Source organism: Bos mutus, chromosome 6, assembly GCF_027580195.1.
Source record: "Bos mutus isolate GX-2022 chromosome 6, NWIPB_WYAK_1.1, whole genome shotgun sequence".
NCBI classification, from domain to species: Eukaryota; Metazoa; Chordata; class Mammalia; order Artiodactyla; family Bovidae; genus Bos; species Bos mutus.
In genome coordinates, this window is record NC_091622.1 from 80982860 (window position 1) to 81009634 (window position 26775).

General features: G+C 34.5%; 1 protein-coding gene across 11 annotated transcripts in view; it reads right to left on the bottom strand.

The window, feature by feature from the left end:
• Positions 1 to 26775, bottom strand: part of EPHA5 (EPH receptor A5) — a 408061-nt gene that overhangs the window by 164273 nt on the left and 217013 nt on the right. Inside the window, exons 6-7 of one of the 11 annotated variants that reach the window (XR_011464516.1) lie at positions 25842 to 25897; positions 23419 to 23528 (exon numbers count right to left, since the gene is read on the bottom strand). The exons of 8 other annotated variants lie outside the window; for them this stretch is intronic. Coding sequence is in view for 1 of the 3 variants with exons in the window: in XM_070372472.1 (XP_070228573.1) it covers positions 25893 to 25897 (5 nt within the window). In the remaining 2 variants the exon portion in view is untranslated. Of the gene's footprint in view, positions 1 to 23418; positions 23529 to 24689; positions 25898 to 26775 lie in introns of those variants that run through there. 2 more of the 11 variants (XR_011464517.1, XM_070372472.1) reach the window with 2 other exon arrangements.

Here is a 26775-nt window from a genome sequence, read left to right on the forward strand (position 1 = left end):
CAAGAACACACTGTGTGTGTGTATGTGTGTTATGTGTTTAAGAGCATATGATGTTTCAATATGGCAGCAACACAAGTTATAAGTTTGGAGAGTGAGAAAGGAGGCTAGTGAGCTAAACAGGGGCAATGAAGAGTGATAGTGCCAAGTGTGCATCTTAAAAGCTTATTTTGTTTACCTTGTAAATAATGGATTAAAACTACTCATGGGGGTAATACACCAGTTAGATATGAAAAGTCTCTAATTAGATATATGTTCTTTGGTGGAGATTATGATATTCACTTAGATATTCTATGTAATTCTGAAAATAAATAAATGCTACTGAATTCAAGATTCTGCAACCATCATTATGATCAAGGTCAAAGAAATGTATTGTTCCTTTTGTCCTAGTGATTTCTCTGAAAAGGTTGTTTTGGAGGAGACATCTATGAGATAGATAGAAAAAGGAGAACATATATACATATACATATATATATACATACATATATATATACACACACATTCTAATTCTGAAGGCTGTACTTGAGGGTGACAAGGTTTTATTCGTTTCTCTTTGAGCAAAACTTGACAAAAGCTAGAAGACTGCTGAATCTTTTTTATTTTTAATCAGACAACCTTAAGTCAAAACTGTGCCTTCATAATCCATTCCTTGCCAACATAAGCAGTTGCAAATGTTGAATTCTCTGCTACAGAGGATTCCATTGACTTGCAAAAAGTACAGGATTGTACAGAAAGTGATCTGAAAAGCTGCTAGGAATTTATAGTATTCTCTGAATAAATTTTTCTTGGCAAAGAAATGGCAAAGAAAATTCTAGACGATAGATCTGAGGAAATACAACAGAATGACAAATATTAACAAATAACTTGTAAGAGAAAAGAGACATGGAATACTTGAGAAAAATTAGAATTTTCTAAAGAAGTTCCAAAAGAAGGTGGCAGGAAGAGCCAGAAGGCAAGAGTTCAAGAGACAATGATGACCGATTTCCAAAATAGGTGACTATCGTATCTCCCCATTTCAACAACTGTGTTCTAAGAACTATTAAAGAAAATAACCTCAACATCAGTTTCTTGTCACATGGAAACTTTAAGAACACGATGACAAAAAATTTAAGACTTTAAAGAAGAAAGAAAACAGTCTACAAATAAACCACAATGTACACTGATAACAGGCTACTTTACAGAACAACAAAAGCGCATCAACAGAAATAACAAAAATAATCGTCAACCTACTACAAATGCAGAGAAAATCCACAATCACCCCGTTGCTCCAACTACCAAAATAGAAAGAGGATACAAACACTATGTACATATTACAAAGTGATAATTATTCCATTTTAATTATAAAAAAAGAAACACAATTACGTGTTTAGGAAAAGAGTCATGTATATACAAATATGCTATATATTATAGAGTCATTATTAAAAGCCCATAAAAAATGACATGAGAAAGCAAGTCATTTGTGTTAAACGATGCCAGGATCGTAACATATCAGAAAGCAAATTATAGACAAATTAAATTATTTAAAAATATAAATACATATTTTGAGATGAAAACATATGAGAATATTTTTCCAGCACATACCAGGAAAGGATTTTTAAATTGACACAGATATTACAAACAATGCAGAAAAGACTGATAATTCTGAACTTGAAAATAAAAAATAATGTGTAACAAAATTTAAAAAACAGATTCAGTTTAATAAAAGAGATATGCATGAGTTAAAACCAAAAACTTTCTATCTAGTGAATATAAATTTTAAAAGGAATATTTCAACATAATAAATGGTTTTAAAATTACTAGGCTATTCATATAATAAACCTAAATGCCAAGAATCATATAAAAAGTTTTAGTACTCTTTAAAAAAATCAATAAAAATGCAATGAAAACAAAAATCGATACATGTAACACCCAAATTATACTAGAGGGAGTCTGGGGGAAAGGCCCTTTGCACTGATCCACATTTTTGAATGTATATACCTTAGCACACTATTAAACTTAAAAATGAGAGAAAACTTAAAATACAAGAATTTTAATTCCATGTCTCTGGCCCAGCAAAACTCTAGGCAGAAGAAGATACGTGCAGTGATTCTGACAGAAAACAAAGTTGACAAAATCAAACTATTCTTCAGTGAAAGAATGCTTATACTGTAGTATAATCATATAGCATTTATATTCAGTAAAGTTCACATGTAGGCATTATTATGGCCATTCCAAAAATGTTGAATTTCTGAAACCCAGAACCTGTGAATGTTACCTTCTTTAGAAATATGGTCACCAGGACTGTCCCTAGTCCAAAATGACAATGTCCTTATAAAAATGAGAAATAGGACAGATTAACATACATAGGGAAAACCTCTGATGAATAGTGGGGCCATACTTCCCCCAACCAAAAAAACTACCAGAATCTAGAACAGATCCTTCCTTCATGGCTTCAGAGGGAGCATGGCCTGGTCAATGACTTGATTTTGGAATCTTAAGTCTTCATAACCATGAGACAATAAATTTCTTCAATTAGTGGTACTTTGTTAGGTCAGCTGTAGCAAATGAATACAGATATCAATGTAGACAAGTCTCAAAAGTACTAAAAAAGCAAGATGTTAGAATGTACAACCGGAGAAGGCAATGGTACCCCACTCCAGTACTCTTGCCTGGAAAACCCCATGGACGGAGGAGCCTCATAGGCTGCAGTCCATGGGGTCGCGAAGAGTCGGACACAATTGAGCGACTTCACTTTCACTTTTCACTTTCACGCATTGGAGAAGGAAATGGCAACCCACTCCAGTGTTCTTGCCTGGAGAATCCCAGGGACAGCGGAGCCTGGTGGGCTGCCGTCTATGGGGTCGCATAGAGTAGGACATGACTGAAGTGACTTAGCAGCAGCAGCACAATATACAACATTAAGAGTGAACCTTAAGATAAACTATGGACTTTGGACGAATACCGTGTGTCATAGTGGGTTCATTAGTTACAACAAAAGTAAAACGATGGGGAAGTTGATATAGGGGAAGTTGATATAGGGGAAGTGGCACATGCATGGGAGTAGGAGATCATTATACATTCCTCTCAATTTTGCTGTGAAACTAAAACTATTCTAAAAATATTTAAATAAAAAGCAAGGTGTGAAAAAGTAAAGATACATCACATTTTGAAGTACAGATTTTGGGACTGGTTTCGTTACGAATCTGCCTTCCAATGCAGGGGATGCACATTCAAGCCCTGGTCAGGGAACTAAGATCCCACAGGCCATGAGACAACTACAGACCCTGTGAGCTACAACTAAGACTTGACACAGCTATAAACAAATATATATTAAAAAATAAAGTACAGATTTTTATATTAATGGCTAGTTTTAGTAAAAGTTTAAAAATGCATTCAAATATCATTATCATGATTTCTTCTGGGAAGACAGTGAGAGGGAAGGAAGAGGAGTCAGAATTTAACTACAGAAATTTTAGTGCTCTTTTTCCTAAAGTAAAAGAGAATTTAATCTAAGGAGAGGAAAAATTTCTGTTTAAGCCTTCTAGCATCTTAAATCACTTTATGTATACTTTGTTTCTTTGAATTGTTTCACAATTACAAAGTGGAACACAGAACACTTCTATAACTACACTTTTCAGAGTCCAATAAACCCAGATCCACTCTACATGGAAGGGCAGACATTTAGACCAATGTAAAATCTGACAGTCACCTGTTTCACTTGCACATTCAAGACAGAATGGAAAATGTATGATTAGGTGAAATATTACAAATAACATCTTTTTCTAATTATAAATTAAATCATTAAAATTAGAGTCAGTAATTAAAATACTGGACCAGTCCTTGGATTAAAAAATGAAAGTGACATACTAAAAAATCAGTTCATTTTTCTTGACTGAAGGAAGTTAGCTACATACTGATTTCCCCATTATTTTTCCAAATAATTGGTTCACTTTCTAAACTCAGACCATAGTGTAATACTCTGTAACAACCTCAGAGTAATTGTAGCAAAGAATCCATCAGTACAAATCCTACATTGGTTTTTCCTCCTCTGTCCTCTCTCTTAAAATGGAAAGAAGAGCAGTGCTGTGCCGCTTTCAGTATAACTTTATAAGTCTCAAAAGGGTATTCATGCATGAGACTGTTTTGACTAATGCCTGGAGCATGAACAGTGAAACCTTATTCTTCATCACAGCCCTTCTAATGGTACTTCAAAGACTTATGAAGCACCCTAGAGGCTGTTCAGAAGTGCACATCTTTCCATGCTAAAGTCTGGCTAATAGAACAGATGGCTTCAATCACTTTTGAGTGAAAAATAGCTTGTTTCTGTGACATATTTTGCATTACATATACTGACTATCCAAAAGGCAACAGTAGTTAAAAAAAATTTTTAAGCAAAATTGAAAAAAAAAGAAAAACCACAATTGTCTTTAGACTACAATCCCAAGTATATTCCAATCACCATCTATATATATATATATATATATATATATATATATATACTAGGCATATTAATTCAAAGTTACACAAAAAGCATATTTAAAAATATAATTATTACACCTAAATATGACATTCAAATAACAGAATGACACTTTTATAACAACTGAATTTATAGTTATGAAATATAAAATAATGTATATTAAACTATATAAAATAAAAATCAAATAAAATACACCCCTGAGCATGGCTAAAAACCATTTTATCAACAGTATTATTAAAATGATGGAAACTTTTCATAACCACATACAAGGGCTTTTAACATGAAATTTCATTTTCCTCCTGTATAGCAAAATATCTGGAATAATCTACGTAGGGCTGACACTGTGGTCAGATACATATAAATCAGCAATGTCAGATGTTTATGACTGATTGTGTTTTGTTGTCATTTAGAAGGAAGGATTCATGAATGTGAGCAGGAACAGAAGGTGTCCATAAGAGGGAGTACACATAAGGTATTCAGAAGACTGTTGCAAGGAGGATTTTTTTTTTTAAATTCTAGTTTAATTATTATAATTTTCTCCTGTAAATTTACAACAGTCATTTTATTTTTTAACTTAGTGATATTTTCTCAGCTTTACTGAAACATGATTGACAGATAAAAATTGTATATATTCAAAGGGTACAATGTGAAGTTTTGATACATGTATGCTTTATGTTTTGATCACCACAGTAAAGCTAATTAACGTATCTATCCCAAAGTCACATTCTTTTGATAGTTAAAGCTCATATTTCCTTTCTTTAAAATTACTGTACAGGTAAAGATGAGGTTTGAGTAGGTGGAGAAATAGATTCAGTGAAATATTTTAGACTCATTAGGATAATGTGCTATGGAGAGAAAAAAAACAAAATTTTATTGAAAAATTTCATGTACTTTCATTTCAAAATGCTGTTGTTCTTGTTTATGTATATTTTATATATGTTTTTTAACCACTTTAGTACTTGCTACTTAGTGTGGCAGCAGTTAAAATTCATAATCAATTACTGTACAATTATTTAAAGAGACATTTCTTTCCACATGAAATATTGAATTTTTGTTATAAATATCAAATAAATTAACATTCCTATTCCTAAAGTTAATGAAAATGTAATTCATGAAAAACTTTAATTGCCAAGTTATGTCAGAAAACGTATCTGCAGTATTCTTCATTACTTCACACACACACATACACACAGTTGCACAGGGAGGGAAGGGGTAGCCATTCCAAGTAAACTTGTGACAGAGACAGACCACTGCGTAAAACAAGGTACACTACCTCGCTCAGCTAAAAAACAAAAGAAAGCAAAAGAAATCAATGTTCCATGGCTGTGAGATCTCATAAATTAAAGATTAGAGAGCAAAATTTTAGTGCTTATGAATTCATTTAAAACAATTTTTAAACTGTCATTTTCTATGAATGCAAACAAAGAAACTAAAATGACTAATATTTGTCTTTAAATTAGAAAGTATAGCAGAAGCAAGGAGGAAATTAAGGGTGCTCAAATGATTCATAAGTAAGACCAGCTGTTGCACCATATTAATTCTGTGTTTTATTTAGCATTTATATATTTTTAGTAAAACACTAAATATTTTTAAATAAGGAGAAGGAAAAATTCACTCTAGAAAAGGAAAAGTTTTGCTAGGATGTTCATTTTTCTTTTTCCTTCCTATATTTTCCATTTTCACTGAACAACAGTTTTTAGGAACTTATTTCTTCAATCTTTGTGCATATAAACAATGGTTCTAGAAATTTAGAAAAAATTAAAGGAGAAAGCTTGTGGTAATAAATGAGAATAATCTTTGAACTGCAATGGAAAAAACGTGCTGTCGTTTCAAATATCTTTTCTTTCCATGGAAGCATTATAAGTTATATGAACACAGATCTGCAAAAGTGTGTTTCATGGTTAATCATTTCATAATACTCATAATGTAAGCTATTTTTCTAATTGTACTGTATCAGCAGGCATGAAAAATGATATTTACTTTTAAATACTAACAAAATAGTGGAGAAATATTCCTAAGTGGTTTGATGTGTAAAAATTATAAGAGTAGCAGAGTAAAATTCTACACCTACTAAGTATGAGATTTTAAACACTCCTGTTCAATCTGTTATCTACCTTTCTTTCCAAAATATGTGAAAATGAATTAATGTTAAGATTTTTAATCCTCTGCCAACACTTTAGATCAAATAAAACTGCCCTGGAAAGGCACAGAATTCTTTAGAAATAACCAGCTATTTGAGAAAAGATTATTAAATTTACAGAATTAATAACACCTAAATTCAGATTACTGTGAACAGCATACATAAAACAGTATGGCTTTTCTATCACATCAAAAAAACTTCAGATTCTAGATTTTTTTAAACAGGTAAGTGTAAAGATGCTGTAACTGTATTTTTAAAGCAAAATTTCACCAAGGTGACTCAAAAATTTTTGATAATTGAGAAAAAATTTAGCTGAGGTTTCCATGTAGAGAAAAAGAGAATAAGACAGGGATAGAATTAGGTGATCACATCATTGCTTTTTCTATCAAGCTAATTTGGGTCATGTAATTGTGACTCAAGAACTTGCTGTGAACATAGAACTAACTTCTCTCAGCAATAGCAGTTGTGGGCAATCATTTAAGTAGAAGTCATTGGCTTGCTAATTGCTGTTCATATTTCCTGGGCATTTGCATAATTATAAAATATGTCAAGAACATTTTAATCTCATGTATTTGAGTGTAAAAGTATGGCAGCAATGGAAGTGTTGCAAATAAAGATATATAAATTTTATGGTAAAAAAGAGATTAACAAATTAATGATGAACAAAAAGGAAAATATTATATATTCATATGTTTTGAAATAACTGAATTCTATACAGGAAGAAAGTTCTGAAAGACAAAGAACAAATTCTGCATCATGAAAAGTGTTGGTCTTATGCAATGTTCAAGGGACCCTCTGCAAACATGGAAGAAAGGTAATTCATCAAATGTAAAATCTTTCCAGTGTGTATTTAGAAGCTCAGATCAATGCCAGACGCCCATTAGACAAATGTTACCTCAGTCTAAAAGTCTAGGACTTGTTCTGTTTAAAGACCACATATGGTTTAAAAAAAAATCTACACATCTTTATTTTTATGAATCGAATTTGGAAAGACTTCCTTCTCTCCTATTCAAGGAAAGATCAGATTTCAGGGCCATTCAGAAGGGCATTATTTTTCCTTCTCAAGTTAGTAAAGGCTGCCAAAGGGAAGTTGGGAGGAGAAAGAAACTTGTTAAAAGGAAAACCATGAATCAGTATGGATAACTACTATGCAAATTTGCTTGAAAATAGGGACAATGAAGAGTGAATGGCTGAACAGTGTTCTGCCAGTCTGGCACTGAAAGAAAGAGATTATCACAAGACAGCCCAGGGAGTTTCTATAGCAGAGGCTGGTCTTTACTGCCTGTGCCCACCCTGGCAGATTTCACAGCACTGGTTTCTCTGATTCTGTTTTTGAATCCAGCTTTCTACTGCTCTTCAGGTATCTTTCCCTTCATGCGAATAGGAAAGGAGGGAATAGTAGCATAAAATTCCCTGCTTATTTAAATTATATGCAGAGTACATCATGAGAAACGCTGGGCTGGAAGAAGCACAAGCTAGAATCAAGATTGCGGGGACAAATATCAATAACCTCAGATATACAGATGACACCACCCTTATGGCAGAAAGTGAAGAGGAACTAAAAAGCCTCTTGATGAAAGTAAAAAAGGAGAGTGAAAAACTTGGCTTAAAGCTCAACCTTCAGAAAACGAAGATCATGGCATCTGGTCCCATCACTTCATGGCAAATAGATGGGGAAACAGTGGAAACAGTGTCAGACTTTATTTTTTGGGGCTCCAAAATCACTGCAGATGGTGACTGCAGCCATGAAATTAAAAGACACTTACTCCTTGGGAGGAAAGTTATGACCAACCTAGATAGCATATTCAAAAGCAGAGACATTACTTTGCCAACAAAGGTCCATCTAGTCAAGGCTATGGTTTTTCCTGTGGTCATGTATGGATGTGAGAGTTGGACTGTGAAGAAAGCTGAGCACCAAAGAATTGATGCTTTTGAACTGTGGTGTTGGAGAAGACTCTTGAGAGTCCCTTGGACTGCAAGGAGATCCAACCAATCCATTCTAAAGGAGATCAGTCCTGGGTGTTCACTGGAAGGACTGATGCTAAAGCTGAAACTCCAATACTTTGGCCACCTCATGCAAAGAGTTGACTCATTATAAAAGATTCTGCTGCTGGGAGGGATTGGGGGCAGGAGGAGAAGGGAACGAAAGAGGATGAGATGGATGGATGGCATCACCGACTCAATGGACATGAGTTTGTGTGAACTCCGGGAGTTGGTGATGGACAGGCAGGCCTGGCGTGCGCAATTCATGGGATCGCAAAGAGTTGGACCCAGCTGAGCAACTGAACTGAACTGAACTGAAACATACTGTGGTAGCTGTTCTGTTTTCTCCAATTTATTAAAGACCAGTAAAAAGGAAAAACATGCACTTTGTTTTAGAATCACTGATGAAATGTTAATACTGATTAGTGTGTCACAATAACACTGTGTTTTTAACTAATCACGTATGCTGCTTAACTTCTGATGGGAGAGCTTGAAGGGAGCCAAGTAATTAATGGGTCTTGGAAATGTTTAATTAAAAATTTAATCAACATAAAAGGTGCATAAAAACAATTATATTGTTCAAATATGATTCCACTGAAGTATATCAGCTATGGGACGAAAAAAAGCATGTAAAATAAACATACATTATTAGTTGATTTATAATATGCCACCTACCCACATTCTCAAACTTGATTTGTAATAAATGAAAATGTCCTTTCCATTCCAAGCAATGGAAGCACATTGATATACATGAAATCATTACTTTGTTCCTCTCAATCTGATTAAACTGCTTAGTACATGAAAATGCATAACCTGAAGAGTTTATTTGCTATCTCACTGTAGCAATAAATATCATTCACATGATAAATTTCATTGTCTTATTAAGGTATAATGTAAATCAGTGTAACCAACAAAGAGTGGAGAGAAATGATAATCTTAGAACTGACCTCCAGGAAACACTATAATACTATCAAACTTATTTTAATAAGCTACATGTACTTTCATCTGTGAACTGAAATAAACATACCATATTTATTTCTCCTGTAAGAATGGAAGAGGGAGGACCACACTGGAGAAACTGCATCTTGCTTTGGTTAATGGAATGGAGTATGGTATCAGCCTGCCTGGCTTGTATACTGGATTTAACATTTGACCTAGGTTCTCTTTAACAAGAACTTTAACCAGTTCTCTAAACTCAGTGTCCTCATCTGTTAAATGAAGAAAACATTATGCCTATATATAGGGTCATCATAAGAACCGAATAGTTGAATTTATGAAAACACAGTAAGAACTTTATAATTTATATATTACATAAATAATAACATTACCCTCCATTTCTTCCTCTGCTAAAATCGATTTCTCTTTGATTTTAGAATATATTCTATATGTAAACTAATGTGTGCATAGTTGCTCAGTCATGTCTGACTCTGTGCAACCCCAGAGATTGTAGCTTGTCATGCTTCTCTGTCCATGGGGATTCTCCAGGCAAGAATACTGGAGTGGGTTTCCATGCCCTCCTCCAGGGAACCTTCCCAACCCAGGGATCGAACCCAGGTCTCCCACATTCTAGGCTGATTGTTTTACTGTCTGAGCAACTAGGGAAGCCCCTGTAAACTAATATTTGTTAAAAATCATTACTAAATGTATATCCCAGAAGAGGACACAAGAACTCATATTTTCAAATCAATGTGCTTTTCTACAATGGATTGTTTTTCTGTTTAACGAGAAGTCTCATGGCCTAAAAGAGTGGTTTTCTAAGCATAGCTCAGCACCTACTACATCAGAATTAGTAGGTATAATTATTACAAATGTAGATACTTTGACCAACACTATATCTATTGCATCAGGGTCCTAGATTATGTGAGATGCCAATGTAACATACAAATGTATGCTATTTAGATTCATTATAAGGAAGGTTGCTTAAGAAAAATCTTCTTGAAGGAGGTCCCGATAACATGATAAATGACTATATAAACGTCTAATAACTTTTCATATTTAAAATTTTTATTTTCAATTATTTTATCTCAAAAATTTGAAGAAATGAATTTAATTTCATATGGAGAAATATTAATGGCTCTTCAATACATAGAAAATTAAATCTTCTTACTCTGGTATCAAAGCTTTCCAAAATCATGCACCAATTTACCTTTCCAAACTTATAATCCCACTGTTTTAAATATTGCACAATCAAACTGGACCACCTGAAGTTCCTGACATGCATCTTTTACAATACTTCTCTGCTTTTACTCAATATGCTTCTCCACAGTCTAGCATGTTTTTCCAGCCTCAGTATGTCCCAATTCTACCTACATTTCATGACCTCATTCAAACAGTATTTCATGAAATAAGGAGATATTTTATCCTATTATCTGGAAATAATTACTATTTCTGAAAGTCCCCAATGATTTACTAATCTCCTTAACAGACCTACTTTTAATCTTATAGTTACTTGTATGTATATATATATAATATATGTATATAATTACTCATTTTATACTCTATACACACTGAAGAACCTGAATATTCATTGGAAGGACTGATTCTGAAGCTGAAGCTCCAATACTTTGGCCACCTGATGCGAAAAGCCAACTCATTGCAAAAGATCTTGGTGCTGGGAAAGACTGAAGGCAGGAAGACAAGGGGACAACAGAGGATGAGATGACTGGATGGTATCACTGATTGAATGGACATGAGTTTAAGCAAACTCCAGGAGGTAGTGAAAGTCAGGGAGGCCTGCCATGCTGGGGTCCCAAAGAGTTGGACATGGCTGAGTGATTGAACAACAACAACTCACTGAAGACAGTAATTATGATTTCTCTATTTTGAATACTGCCTAGAATAAGGTCTTTCTAATAGTAGGTATCAAAATTATTATAGACTAAATGTATTAATAGAAATGTGGTTAATGTAAATATCATATATATATGAATTTGTTCAATCACTTAATTAGCCATTCATTGATAAGATTTATTTATGTGCATTTTGCTCCACTTAGAATATTAGATTAATATCACCATCAATAAGTGAGTTACTATATTCATTAATATGAATTTACTCTCTTAAATATCAAAAAAGTCTTTCTCTTTCATTAATTTTAAGTGTGTAAGCCATACAATGGAAATGCATGTGAATTTTCACATCTGGTTTTTCAAGAGACTAGGAATCAGTTACATTTTTACATTCTCATTCCAGCAATCAAGGTGAGTGATAAGCATAATCAGAAATCTGAATTATTTTGTTTCTTGTTGTTGGAGATTAAATAGGGGCCAACTATGTACCATGCATATCCTAGGAATATAATAATCATGTTCAATACTTTAATTCCTAATTCAGATTGGATCTAGAAACAAATTAAGAGAAATATTGTATCTTACAAATGGGCTCCAACTCAAATTTTGTGATCTTATACTTGCCAATTATCATACTCCATCACTACAATGAAAACCAAAGGAAAAACAAAATAGCAATTAAAAAACTAACCTTAATTTATAGAAAACTACTTTCCAAATATTCCTCAATTGTGATATATAATGGAAAAATCACCACTTTCTGGGTATTTTCATACTTCTTATATTTATAAGTATTTTCATATACTTACAAATAAACTTATAAATATCATCAACTGCTCAATATAAGTATGAACGATTAACTGGAGATGAAGTTTTTGCTTGTAATAAGGGAATCAAGTCAGTGATCGATCTTAATTAGTCCTGTATGGCTTACTTCTAAGACATGATTATCTGCAACTCTTTTTGTAACTTCTTATATGCAGGATAAGAGGAAAATATACAGCATAAGGTTATTTACAATTACAAATTTTCCAAACATAGGAAAAATAAAATAAAACCCCAAATTTATGTGCCTAAGCATTTTCAATCTATTCTTTATTAGAATGGGGATGAAAGGAACACTAACTCTATTAGAACCAACATTGAGGACTGCGTAATTTTATAAACAAAATCTAAGGAATTAAGTATTTTGAAATAGAAGAATCAACTAAGAATGTATTTGCTGATTCTAAAATATTCAGCTATTCAAGTCAACATAAATTACTTGTTTGATAACTAAAGAGAAAAGGAATTTTTATTGAGAACTACTGTTGTCAATAGAAAACCCCACCCAAATCCTATTTGAAAATAATCTACCCTCTGTAAAGAATTACCTTGAACTTCAGCCTGATAAATTCATAAATAATGTTTTTTTGACCTTTCCAGTTTTACTATTTGTTGTAATGTTAATGTCTTGAAAGTAAATAAACATGTTTTAATTTTTAAAATAACATATTTACAGATATGTACATTGATTCTGGTGATAAAATATGTTTAGCAAAATTAAGTATATATGGGTACAGAGTTATATTTATCTATGTAGAATTTTAATATCGTACAAATTTCAAATGCATATTTTTATGTTTTTATTTCCAAATATGAACTTAGGTGACTAGAGATAGCCAGACATGATTCAAATCTGAGTTTCATCAATAATATAGTACTGAAAAACTCTTGAACACCATGGGCTTCAGTTTTCTTGGCTTCAAATGAAGATTCCACATAGGATGCTAGAGAATTAAATGACTACTGAATGTAAATTATTTAGCCTTGTGCCTGGAATATATTAAATAACTGCTAAAATAATGACTTTTCAAGATCAATGTCAGGTAGAGGAACTATATGATAAAAGCCAAGTAGATATATTTTAATAAAAGAAACTCAGGCTAGACTTACAGAGATAAAGTGACAGAATGTAACTGATATTGAATAATTATGCAGTTAACCAAGTAGAGCATGCCTATTATGGGAGGAATGGACATGTGCACAGTGAAGTTGATGGAGAGAAAGGCAGACAGAAAGAAAAGTGAAAATGAAAGTTGCTCAGTCATGTCGGATTCTTCGCGACACTATGGATAGTCTATGGAATTCTCCAGGCCAGAATACTAGACTGGGTAGCCTTCCTGGAGGGGATCTTCACAACCTAGGGATTGAACCCAGGTCTCCTGCATTGTGGGCAAATTCTTTACCAGCTGAGCCACAAGGGAAGCCCAAGAATATTGGAGTGGGTAGTGCATCCCTTCTCCAGCTGATCTTCCCAGCCCAGGAATCCAACCTGGTAATCCACTCCAGTACTATTGCCTGGAAAATCCCATGGACAGAGGAGCCTGGTAGGCTACAGTCCATGGGGTTGCAAAGAGTCGGACATGACTGAGCAACTTCACTTTCCTTTCCTCCTATATTGCAGGCGGATTCTTTACCAACTGAACTATCAGGGAAACCAGGTATCAGGTAGAGAGACTGATAGACAAATAGATAAACAGTACAATTCATACATAAAACAGGGCTACTGGAGAAGTTTGGTGTTTTGTATTTTAATGAATCACGTAGGTTGATTTCTGAATTATCTTTTGAGAATGAATATGATAGTGGTTAATATGATGCTCTTGAAACAAAATTGCCTGGATTAAATTGATTTCTCTACTGGTGGCACTGGTGATAAAGAACCCACATGCCAATGCAGGAGACATAAAAGAGGTGGGTTTGATCCCTGGGTGGGGAAGATTCCCTGGAGGAGTAAACAGCAACCAACTACAATATTCTTACCTGGAGAATTCCATGGACAGAAGAGCCTGTTGGGCTACCGTCTACAAGGTCGCAAAGAGTCAAACACAACTGAAGTGACTGAGCACACATAATTCTATGTAAGTGGATTCAATTTTTCTATGTGAAAAATTTTCTCAGTAAATGAGGAATGATGAAAGTGATAATGAAGTGACATTCATTATGTATTCAGAGCATTTCAAGGCATTTTGAAGTATACCACAGATGCTGGCTATTTTATTAATTTCCAGTTTCTGTAAGGAAAAAGCCCCCAAATTAGTTAACTTAGGTCAACAATGATTTACTATTTCCACAAGTCTAGGCATTGGCTGAGTGATACTTCTGCAGGTCTTGTCTGGATTTAGTCACATGGCTGCATTCATCTCATAGAATGTCTGGACACTAGGCTTGTCCCAGACATCCTCGTTCTCAAGTCTAGGGTTTCTTATTGGAAGGGCGGAGCCCAAACTCTCAAGGCGCTCTCATCTTCCTAAAGGCTAGAGCAGGCTTCCTCAGCAAAGTATGATCTCAGGGTTTCAAGAGGTGGGGCATGGAGGTACCAGTCTTTAGAGGTCTGGGCTAAAGAATTTATACCTCACTTCTCTCATATTCTATTACTCAAGGACCATCATAAGCCCACCCAGATTGAACAGTTGGAAAAAGAGCTTTCATCTCTTAATGGAAGGAGATTTAAGTGTTTTTATATTCTATTATAGCTATTATTTTTATTCCAGGACCTGGAAGCTTAAACAGAAACTCTATGTCTTCATATAGACAGAAGGAAACAAACTCTTTAGCCGGGCCTCTAAAAAATTTATGATAATTAATGCAATCTTGAGAATATAAAACTGTACTTAGTAGCCATCACTTTTAAGTAAATATTTTTTAATATTTCCCAGGAGAACAGTGTATAGTACACAGAGATATCAGTTTGTATTTTTATTGCTGAAGCTGTTACTAATGTTTAATCTAGTACCTGACAAAGAAGTTATATTATGAATGCAAACATAGGCATATAATTTATATTTGCATTGAAACTAAACAGTATTGTTTAAAATAAAATTTTAAAATTTTGTTTAATTAATTGTTAAAATTGTTTAAAAGTAACAGTTTTTTGTTTTTGTTTTTTTTTTGGTTTAAAGAGGATAAAGTCTCTCCGCCACTTGCAATGTGTGTTCTCACGGATGTGTTGAGAATCTCACGGATTCTATATCCCAGGCAGCTTTTTATTTGGAAGACCATTCAGGACAGAATACTCTTCCCTTGGGCATTTAGTAATGACATTCACAAGACAAAACTTTGTGAAATCTATCTCTTATAATCTTATGTTAGGCATGGAATTCATAGTTTCAGTGATACCAGTGAAGAAAATTCTTTTAAACTGGATTTTCCTTCTTAATATGTCACAGTCATGAGTTTCTCATAACAAAAGTTATAAGAAATATCACTGCTATTCATAAAGAATCTTTGAAGTAATAGGAAGCTCTTTATACCAGTGTTTGCACTACTAAAAAGAAAGAACATCAAAGAATCCACAAGGTTAAGTGTGAAGAGCACTGAATAGGGATTTCAGACATCCACATCGCAGCATAAAATCTTCCAAGTATTAAGTAGCCTTTGACAATTATTTCACTTTTTACTGTCCTCATTTAAAATAAATCCATTCAGTTACATATAAATCCTGTCAGATGTTGTCAAAAAGTCACCTACAATATAAATCATATACAAGTCTTTGTAGGATTTTTCTTTTATTTAGTTTTTAATTTTAAACAAACACATTTCTCTTGGCAGGGGCAGGAATATTTTTGGTATTAATATTGTTGCTGATATGTACAGAGATCCTAAGAAGGGATAAAAGGCAATGGTCACAACTCTTAAAATGTTAACATCAAAGATGATTTAGCAAATAATGAAAAATGCTTCTTAATTTCATGTATGAAACGAGACGCCAGTCCAGGTTCGATGCATGATACTGGATGCTTGGGGCTGGTGCACTGGGATGACCCAGAGGGAGGGTATGGGGAGGGAGGAGGGAGGAGGGTTCAGGATGGGGAACACAGGTATACCTGTGGCGGATTCATTTCGATATTTGCAAAACTAATACAATATTGTAAAGTTTAAAAATAAAATAAAATTTTAAAAAATCTATAAATTTTTCTCAGCAATTAAGGTTAAGCAAATTATTCATTATTCTATTTGTTTTCCTTCATCTAAAAACCCCATATCCATTAAGATAATAACAATATGAAATGGGAATTTACTTAGAGACCCCACACTGCCTTTAACCTATTCTAAGAAAACCAAAAAAATCGTAGTTTCAGAGTATCATGAAAAATAAGAAAGAAAATCCAGGCATATACTAAATAAAGTAATAACTTATTATAAATGTACAGTGTAGGAGTTTTGCAAATGTGCATTGGTTGGGATTCTATTTTGTTCATTTTAAATAATTTTCAAAAATCATCTGTCTTTCCACATATAGATTCTTTTCTACAACTCTTCTTCTATTCAGAACCAATTTAAAATGACTAGCATGCCTAGAAATTAAAAAAAAAAAAAAAAAAAAAAAGAAGAAGAAGAAAATAGAGAAGATATGTGAAATTTGCCTCCAGGAACTGATAAGGCAACACAAAGGACAACCAGGAACTTTTAAGACATTCTATTAACTTAATCTAAATAAATAACAATTTACAATCATACAAGAACTGAAAAACCAAAAGCTGTGATAGTTTTACCTAATAATTATTTTGACGTAACAACTTATGAAATAATTAAATTCTCAAGTGGATTAATGTATACTTGAAGAAGTATTTTCATTATTTTAAGAAAAAAACAGGCAGTATTATTTAAAACATAGATTATGACCAAATACGAATGCTGGCAAAATTAGGGTAATTTCATCTGGAAAGAAAAATTGTTCTGGGGCTCCTGAAGAGTCAGGATGAATTGGTATTAGTACTGAGAGGAGATCAGTTCTCTATTAATAATATTACTTACAAAAATAACCTGATTTTTGAAAATTAATAACACTTCAATTAATTTCATTATTTAATCATTTATGAGTACCTGTTGTATGTTAGAACTATACTAGTCAGTGAGACTTCAGTCATAGATAAACATACATAATCAGTGCCCTCAAGGAGCTTATGGGGTTCCCAGGTGGATCATGGGAAATAGATGGGGAAACAGTGGAAACAGTGTCAGACTTTATTTTGGGGGGCTCCAAAATCACTGCAGATGGTGGTTGCAGCCATGAAATTAAAAGACGCTTACTCCTTGGAGGGAAAGTTATGACCAACCTAGATAGCATATTGAAAAGCAGAGCTATTACTTTGCCAACAAAAGCCTGTCTAGTCAAGGCTATGGTTTTTCCAGTGGTCATGTATGGATATGAAAGGTGGACTGTGAAGAAAGCTGAGCACCGAAGAATTGATGCTTTTGAACTGTGGTGCTGGAGAAGACTCTTGAGAGTCCCTTGGACTGCAAGGAGATCCAACAAGTCCATCCTAAAGAAGATCAGCCCTGGGTGTTCTTTGGAAGGACTGATGCTAAAGCTGAAACTCCAATACTTTGGCCACCTCATGAGAAGAGTTGACTCACTGGAAGACTCTGATGCTGGGAGGGATTGGGGGAAGGAGGAAAAATGGACGACAGAGGATGAGTGGCTAGATGTCAACACCAACTCAATGGACATGAGTTTGGGTGAACTCCGGGAGTTGGTGATGGACAGGGAGGCCTGGCGTGCTGCAGTTCATGGGGTAGCAAAGAGTCGGACACAACTGAGCGACTGAACTGAACTGAACTGAAGTGGATCGATCCCTAGGTCAGGGAAGATCCCATGGAAAAGGAAATGGCAACCCACTCCAGTATTCTTTCCTGGGAAATCCCATGGACAGAGAAGCCTGGCAGGGTACAGTCCATGGGGTCGTAAAGAGTTGGACATGACTCAGCAACTAAACAACAATAACAAGGAGCATATAGCAGAGAGAGGTAAAGAAATAAGAAAGGAAATGAAAGCATATTTGCATGAGAGTGTGAAGGTTTCAGAACACTGAAGTGAAACACCTATCTCAGATTTGTTGACTTAAAGACAGCTTCTTGAAAGGAGTCATCTTAGCTGAGAAATAAATATTGAGTAGGAGCTACCCAAACAAAGTAAAGGTAACGGATCTAGGGGGTGTCTCCTACGTGGTATCCCATGCTATCAGCAAATCAAATGACATCTTTTAATGCAAGTTTGAGAATTAGAAAGATGTAACTGTTTTGCTGTATAAAGAGCAAAGTCTGGAATTTTCTAAGACACTGTGCTTAGTAGCTCAATTGTGTCCGACTCTTGTGACCCCATAGAGTGTAGCCTGGAAGGCTCCTCTGTTCATGGGATTCTCCAGGCAAGAAAAGTGAAGTGGGTTGCCATTTCCTTCTCCAGAGAATCTTCCTGACTCAGGAACTGAACCCGGGTCTCCTGCATTGCAGGTAGACTCTTTACTGACTGAGCTACAAGGGAAGTCCAATAGGTACAAATAGGTATTCTATTAGAATACCTATTCTAAGTCCAAGCAGGTATTCTAAGACAATACCTATTTGTAAAAAGATTTTCAGTCATTTGTTCATTCACTCATTCTTTCAACAAATAATTATCAAATTCTTTCTACATGCAGGTGCATTTCTTGGCAAGAAACAGTAGTAATATTCCTGCACTTGATAGAACTTACATTCTCAGGGTAAAACAAAAAAGATACACAAAGTCAATTACATAGTGTTAGAAAGAGCTATGTTGTGTGCAAAAAATAAATAAAACTGGTAAGTGGGATAAGAAAGGTCAAGATGAAGGACATGTGTGAGTGCAGTGCATATGCACTAGCATAAACATGCATTTATAAATAGGATGTCAGAAAACATTTCTGAAGAGATATTTATGCAAAAGGCATTTATTATGCCTTGGAAGAAAAGCTATGACAAACCTAGACAGCATATTAAAAAGCTGAGACATCACTTTGCCCGCAAAGGTACATATAGTCAAAGTTATGGTTTTTCCAGTAGTCATATATGATGTGAGAGTTGGACCATAAGGAAGGCTGAGTTCTGAAGAATTGATGCTTTTGAACATGGTGCTGGTAAAGACTCTTGAGAGTCCTTGGACTGCATGGAGATCAAATCAGTCAAACCTAAAGGAAATCAGTCCTGAATATTCATTGGAAGGACTGATGCTCAAGCTTCAATATGTTGGCCACCTGATGCAAAGAGCCTACTCACTGGTAAAGACCCTGATGCTGAGAAAGACTGAAGGCAAAAGGAGGGGACAACAGAGGATAAGATGGTTAGATAGCATCACTAACTCAATGGACATGAGTTTGAGCAAACTCTGGGAGACAGTGATGGTTCTAGTAGAAGTAACAGGAAGAAGAAAAGTCCTGAGGTGTAAACACACATGGAAATTTCAATGATTAACAAGGAGGCAAGCATACCTGGTAAAGTGAGTAAATGAGAAAGTACAGGGAGATGAGGTCAGCCAAAGAAAGACCCTATAGGCAAAGAAAGATCCTATAGATCCTTCAGGTCTGTGTCATTTCCTCTGAGAAAGATACAAGGAATCATGAGAAAATTCTGAGCTGGGAACTGGTATCATTTGATGTACTTTAAAGAGATACCTGTGGCTTTTTGCAGAAAATAAACTCGGCAAGTCCAAGGGTAAGCAAAGACATTCATGAGGAGACTATCATAATCATTTAAAATAACAGTGTTTTGGATCAAAGTGTTAGCAATGGAATGGGTAGGAAATAACTGAATTATGGGTTCATATAGGTGTATCTGGAGAAGAAAATGGTAACCCACTCCAGTATTCTTGCCTGGAGAATCCCATGGATGGAGAAGCCTGGTAGGCCAAAGTCCACGGGGTCGCAAAGAGTTGGACACCACTGAGCGACTTCACTTTCACAGGTGTATATAAAAAAAACTGAGTTTTATTCCTCAAATCCATCTATCTACCCTATGCTACATCTATGCTACAGTTTTCTTAGAGTTTTGATGGGAATGACTCTACATCTGGGTTCGTGATAAGGACCCTCAGGACATCCTTAGGGGAGCCCATGGGGAATGAGCCAGCATTGTCTATTCCCAACCCCCATCACAGTGATGGATTCTGTGGTATCTCTCTCTCATTCTGTCCTTTGCACTTGAATGCTAGGACTTTTAGCTGATAAATTGAGGAAGAGAAATTTCTTTCCTTCTTGTATGGTGTGTTATACACAACTAATGTCTGGAATTGCTTCAGCCATTTTGCTACCATGAAATAATTCCATCTTGAGTCAAAACAGACCAAGAAGAGAGCGAGATCCATGATAAAATAGTTTCTAAAACTTGTGCTTTTCAATGATAAAATATGTTCCCTGCATTGCTTAAGTGCATTCTAGTTGAATTTATGTTATTTGAAGCCTTTTTCTTGCTGTAGAGTCAAACAACTATGAGTTTAAATCCATAATCTGTTAAAATAGGAAAACAATCTGTAAAATAGGGATACAAGTTACATAGTTCAATGAGCTGGTGTGAGAAGTAAATAAGATACTGGGTGATACCTTTGGTTGTTTGTATTTTAGAAAATATTATGTAAGAAAAAATACACATATGATGTATTTCATATATAGGATAACTAAACTCTTGTATAGGATATTTAAAACACCAAAGCCATGGTTGGATTAGAGAAAATCTGAAATACCTTGAGTTTTTCAATACAAAAGGTCAGGACTGAATGAATATGAAGAATGTAAAGGCTATTTAATAGCTCTTTGGTAAAGAGGACCAGATTCAGGGATAAAAGGCAAACCCTGTCTCTATCTTCAATTTCACCAAAAATATTTTAGATATTTTGCTAGAAAATTTAGTTAACATATCTCTATAAAACTAGAACTTGGCACCTAGTGATAAGTGTTTTTGCTATAATCATCATTACCATTATTGTCAGTATATTTAAAGTAAGTTTAAGGAATATTCAGTTAAGAATTTAAAATAAAAAAAGAATTTAAAATAAATTCTGATTAAATATGAAAAAAGACTTGATATTACTAAGACAAAAACAATAAAATTAAGGGAGAGTAGACTGTTGTTACACTAGAGTCTAGCTGCATCATTGATGTGACTCTCTAACAAAATAATAGTTTGGTTTTTTTTTTGCAAGACAGTATGGTTAGTTCTTTTCAAAGTTCATACAGTGTTGAGCTGAATAACCTCATCTCATGTGGAGGTAACTAAAGAAGCCTGCAAGGGATTTTCTAAATGCATAATAGAACATTTATTTTCTTTGCTATCTTGTAATAACGAAGCTTGTGAATACCATCTTCACCAAAAGCAGCACAGTGACATACAGTGTTAGATTTTTTTTTCTGTAAAAGTAAAGTAATGGTAGGAATAGAAATAATGATAGTGCTTTAGAAAGTAGAGGAAAAAATATAAACTACATGATACCTACCAATTATGTAAGTGTGTGATTTCATAGGAGAAGGCAATGGCAACCCACTCCAATACTCTTGCCAGGAGAATCCCAAGGACGGGGGAGCCTGGTGGGCTGCCGTCTCTGGGGTCGCACAGAGTCGGACACAACTGAAGCGACTTAGCAGCAGTGATTTCATAGTTTCAGGAGGCAAGTCACTAATATTTCTAGTCCAAATCCATGGAAAAATAGACTTAAATCCCATTTAAAATTGACTGTTTAGCTCCCTCTAAGTGTACCAATTGGACATGACTGAGCTTGCAGGAAAAGTACAATATTAACATCTTACTGGAAAATGTTTAAAATTGTTCATTTACTCTTTGAATCCTTTATCCTCACTCCAGGGAAGCCCCTTATCCTTATACATAAAATTTAATGGTGTAAAGTTAGCCAAAACAAAAATAGAGTAGTATCTACCCTACAACCTTTTCTACATTTTCACTTTTCATGGTTTCAGGCACCCCTAGTCAACATCAGTTCAAAGATATTAAATGGAAAATTCCAGAAGTTAACATTTCATAAATTTCAATTTCCCACTGTTCTGAGTAGTGTGATATTAATAAAATCTTGCACCAACCTGCTCCATCCCACCTAGGGTCTCCAATCATTGACATCCTCTGCTCTTGACATCCAGAAATCCACGTCTTTAAGGCTAAATCATCCAGGACTGCTTAAGGCAGATGATCTTCCTTCGGCTAGATCATCAGAAGGTTAATAGAAGCCTAATGCCACATGACAATGCCTAGGTCATTCATTTTATCTAGTCCAAAAGGCATTTTATCATCTCTGCTACTGCTAAGTCACTTTAGTCCTGTCCGACTCTGTGCAACCCCATAGACGGCAGCCCACCAGGCTCCCCCGTCCCTGGGATTCTCCAGGCAACTACACTGGAGTGGGTTGCCATTTCCTTCTCCAGTGCATGAAAGTGAAAAGTGAAAGTGAAGTCACTCAGTCGTGTCCGACTCCCAGCGACCCCATGGACTACAGCCTACCAGGCTCCTCGGTCCATGGGATTTTCCAGGCAAGAGTACTGGAGTGGGGTGCCATTGCCTTCTCTGATTTTTTTTTTATCATCTCATATCATCACAAAAACCAAAAGATTTGTACAGTACAATAAGATATTTTAGGAAAGAGAGAGTTTATATTGATATAACTCTTATTACAGTATATTGTTATAACTGTTCTATTATTAAGAGTTATTGCCATTAATCTCTACTGTGCCAAATTTATAAATTAAATTTTATCATAGACATGTACATATAGGAAAAACACAGTATATCTGTACAGGGCTCCATACTATCCAAGGTTTTAGACATCTACTGGGGGTTGTGGAATGCATTCTCCGCAAGTAAGGGGGAATACTGTAAACCACTAAACTACTACCATCATGTCCATTACCACCAATAATAACTTTAAAACACTACTGATTTACTGTCTACAAAGGACTCTTCTGAAAGACAACTATGTCTTTCTATATCTCAGCATATAAAGGGTTAATTGAGCGTAAGTAATAACAAGTGAGGTCTTATTAATATGAGCAGATGGCTGATGACAGAAGTTATAGCCTGAAACTTTAGTAATTTATAAAATAATAAATTTTGTCACCTTTAAATGTCATTTACTACTTCATTAGGGAAAAATAATGATTGTTTAAAAAATAGAAAGACATCCTCTAAATTCATATACCTAAAATACATAGATGTAATAAAAGCAGAGAGACACGGTGGTTGTAATAAGACTGTATTTGTTTTTGGTTCATACCACAAGCCTAAGGGAAATCATTGCTTGAGTTGTAGTTTAAGCATCGGTTTGCAGTACAGGTCACATCCTCAGGCCTTTCAGGCTTGAAAATTCAACAAACTCGCCTCTCTTTTCTTACTAATGGAAGAAATTTGTAAAAAGTGAGATCAAAAAGCCAGCACTCGAAGTAATTTTAATGGAAAACATTTCATATCTTCAAATAAATTCCTCAAGCTTGATGCTTGTTTTGACAAAGAAGATATTGGTGTCTTTGTGCCCAGCTACAAAATCAGTAATTTGCTCTGACTGAATTCCAATAAAGCGTTAAGTGGACTGTCAAATATTAATAAAATTAGATGTAACAGAATAAATTAAAATACTCCCAATAGTCAAAAATCTTTAAGATATTTTTTTCTCAGTTCATTTTGTGTTACTGTATCATTCAATACTAGGTCATTATCAGCAAAGATTGATTATGCTGGTATTATGTTCACCAAACTAGGCATGTCTATTAAAATAGATATAAGGGCAGTTAAAAAATAGTGTATCATTTTTTTAAAATAAATGCAACTGTATATCCTAAGTGGATTTGAATAAATGCCTCTATAGATATGTATATGAGATAAAGGAAGCAAAATATAAAGAAAAAATGTGAAGTCAATAAGTCAACTCATATTTGATTCTATTGCTGCTGAGCTTAATAGCCAAGTTATCATTAATTCTCTTCTGTTTTATTTTATTAGACTTTATTCTTCAATTCTTTACTTCTTCTGAGGAAAAATGCATTTCTAGGGTTGGAGTAGGATGGACTTTTTAAACTGCTTTTATATCTTTCAGAATGCTCAATAGAGTATAATTAATGCAGGAGGTGTTGAATAAATAATGTTTGAATGAATGACAGTCAATTTCAGAAAAATCACATGAACAAGTCATTTCAGCACGCTGTGCAAAAAAAAGTTTTAGTATTCTAAGTAAACTTCATTTAGAACCTAATAAAGGACTCATGCATATGCTTGATTTAAACATGATTTCACATCTGTGTCTTCACGCTTATGGTACATCAGGTCACTGGGAATGCTTTCAGAACTTTGTTCACAAGGAAGCAGGAGAGCACTTCAGAGTGAGGTTTTAAACAAACTGATATGTTATCCATATCAATTTATAATATCCATCTTTATGCAAATAAGTTCTTAGCATACATGCCAATGAGATGAATGAGTGAACATTTCAAATGCTGAGTTGCTACAACTCTGTACTGAACCATGAGAATACTTGATAGTTCACACTGGAAATGGATTTTTGAGCACTATTCTGCTAAATAGGGAGTGAGTTTACAATAAGAATTACACAAAGCTAGTTTAAAAGCTTCCAAGTGAGTAGTAAGCAGAATAGAGTACCTACATTAGTAAGAAAGAGAATAGTATGAACAAAATCATTGCTGGTGTATATACAGAGTGTCAGCAGGTATTTTCTAAAGAGCTTTACAGAAAAGCGACATCAAGGAATTCAGATTAAAAGGTGTTACCATCTCACTATAGAGGAGGAACATGAAACAAATATCAACCTCCTGTAAGCGTAATTTTTCTCAAATGTGGGCCAAACACCCGGCAGCAGGATGTGTGTGTGTGTGTGTGTGTATGTGTGTTTTAAAAAATGCATGTTCTTGGACCCTCCCTTGGATACACTGAATCAAAAATACAGGCTGTGCAGTCCATGAGTCCATAAATACACTATAGATTGAAAACACCATGCATTGCTCTTAACCAGCATAGTATTTATTATACAAAATTTCTCTCTGGAATGAGCTCAGCCATTCACAGTGAATCTTTCTGTCAAGATTATAGAGTGTCTAAAGAAAGAGAGATTAAGTAGGAAAGTCAGCTGGGCAGTAGACTTTAAATAATAATGTCTTATTTCAGAGTTTTGGAACACCTAAACCTATGAATTACAATTAGGACTCTGTGTCTGGATCCTTAATTTAAAAGAGATGGGAGATGCACCCAACATAAATAAGAAAGCAAAAGTTTTGGCATTTGAAGAATTCCAAAAAAGGTTTTAAACATATTACACATCACACCAATAACTGAAATTATAACATTAATTAAAATAATAATTCAACTTATTATTCTAAGAAATATCTTAAGAAACACAGGTTCTAGGCACTATTATGATTCCCAGGGGAAGACTCCAGAAAAACATGTAAGAAAGCAAATACTTATATTGCCTGTACTCCAGGTTACATTAGAGAGCAAAGCCCAAGCTGTAGAGCAGGGAAAACTTTTCTTAAGGAAACAGTGATTTAAGCAGATCTGAAGACTGAGCTATCTAGGACAATGACGTATAATAAGAAACAGGCTTCAAGCAGAGGAAATAACAATACTGACTAGTGATTCAAGCACACTAGTTCTAGAGTAAGAATTTCCTGGTTTAGATTCCTATTCCCTCACTTACTAGATTTGTGACCTTGGGCAAACCACTTCACATCTTTAAACTTCAGTTTCTTCATCCTAAAAATGGGAATAATAATAATATTATGTCATGAAGATATTGCTAGGATTAAATAAGAAAAAGCAAATAGAGTTCTTCGCATAGCAATATGCACACTGTAAGTGCTGAAACATGCTAGCCATCATCGATCATCATCTTTGTCATTGTTACCACAATAGATAAAAGAGAGAAAGAGAGGGAACAGAAGTCCCTGACATGCCTTTTTAGAAACCAGAGGAGTCTCTAGAAAGATTCTTGCCAGTGAACCAAAAAAGTATTTTGATGATTTCTAAAAATATTCCACCCCATCTGCTAATCCTTATTAAATAAACCAGAGATGAAATATGGACAAATTCATTACATTAGTGTCTCATCTTTGAACTGTGTTTTCCAAGCAGAAATAAGCACAGGAAAAGCTCAGAATGCATGCCTCACTTAAGCCAAGTTTCAATGGGAATGGGCAGTTGCAGTTGGTAAAATTAAAGGATTTTTGTTAGTAGCCATAATGAGTACACTAACCTGGTCACAGAAGATCAGTATGACACCAGTGAAGAGATATTCATGATATGTAATTACAGAAAACAATTTTTTTGTCTCTAGATAGTCTTCCTTAGAAACTTCAAGAACTGACAAATCAATATTCATCTTTAAATAGAAATAATGTAGCTAAAAATTTTGTCTTGTCCAAATACATTTTGATAAGAACAGAAATTATGTGACTCTTTCCTATATACAAAGTATTGCTCTTACTTTGATGCTGTTTCTCTGCTTATTTCCTTATGTTAATTGTTCTGGATATTTTACTGAATTTGAAAATTTTCAATGCTAATGTAAAACAGTATTTTAAGAAATCATTGATGATAGAATCATCATTGATGATGACTCTAATTATATAATT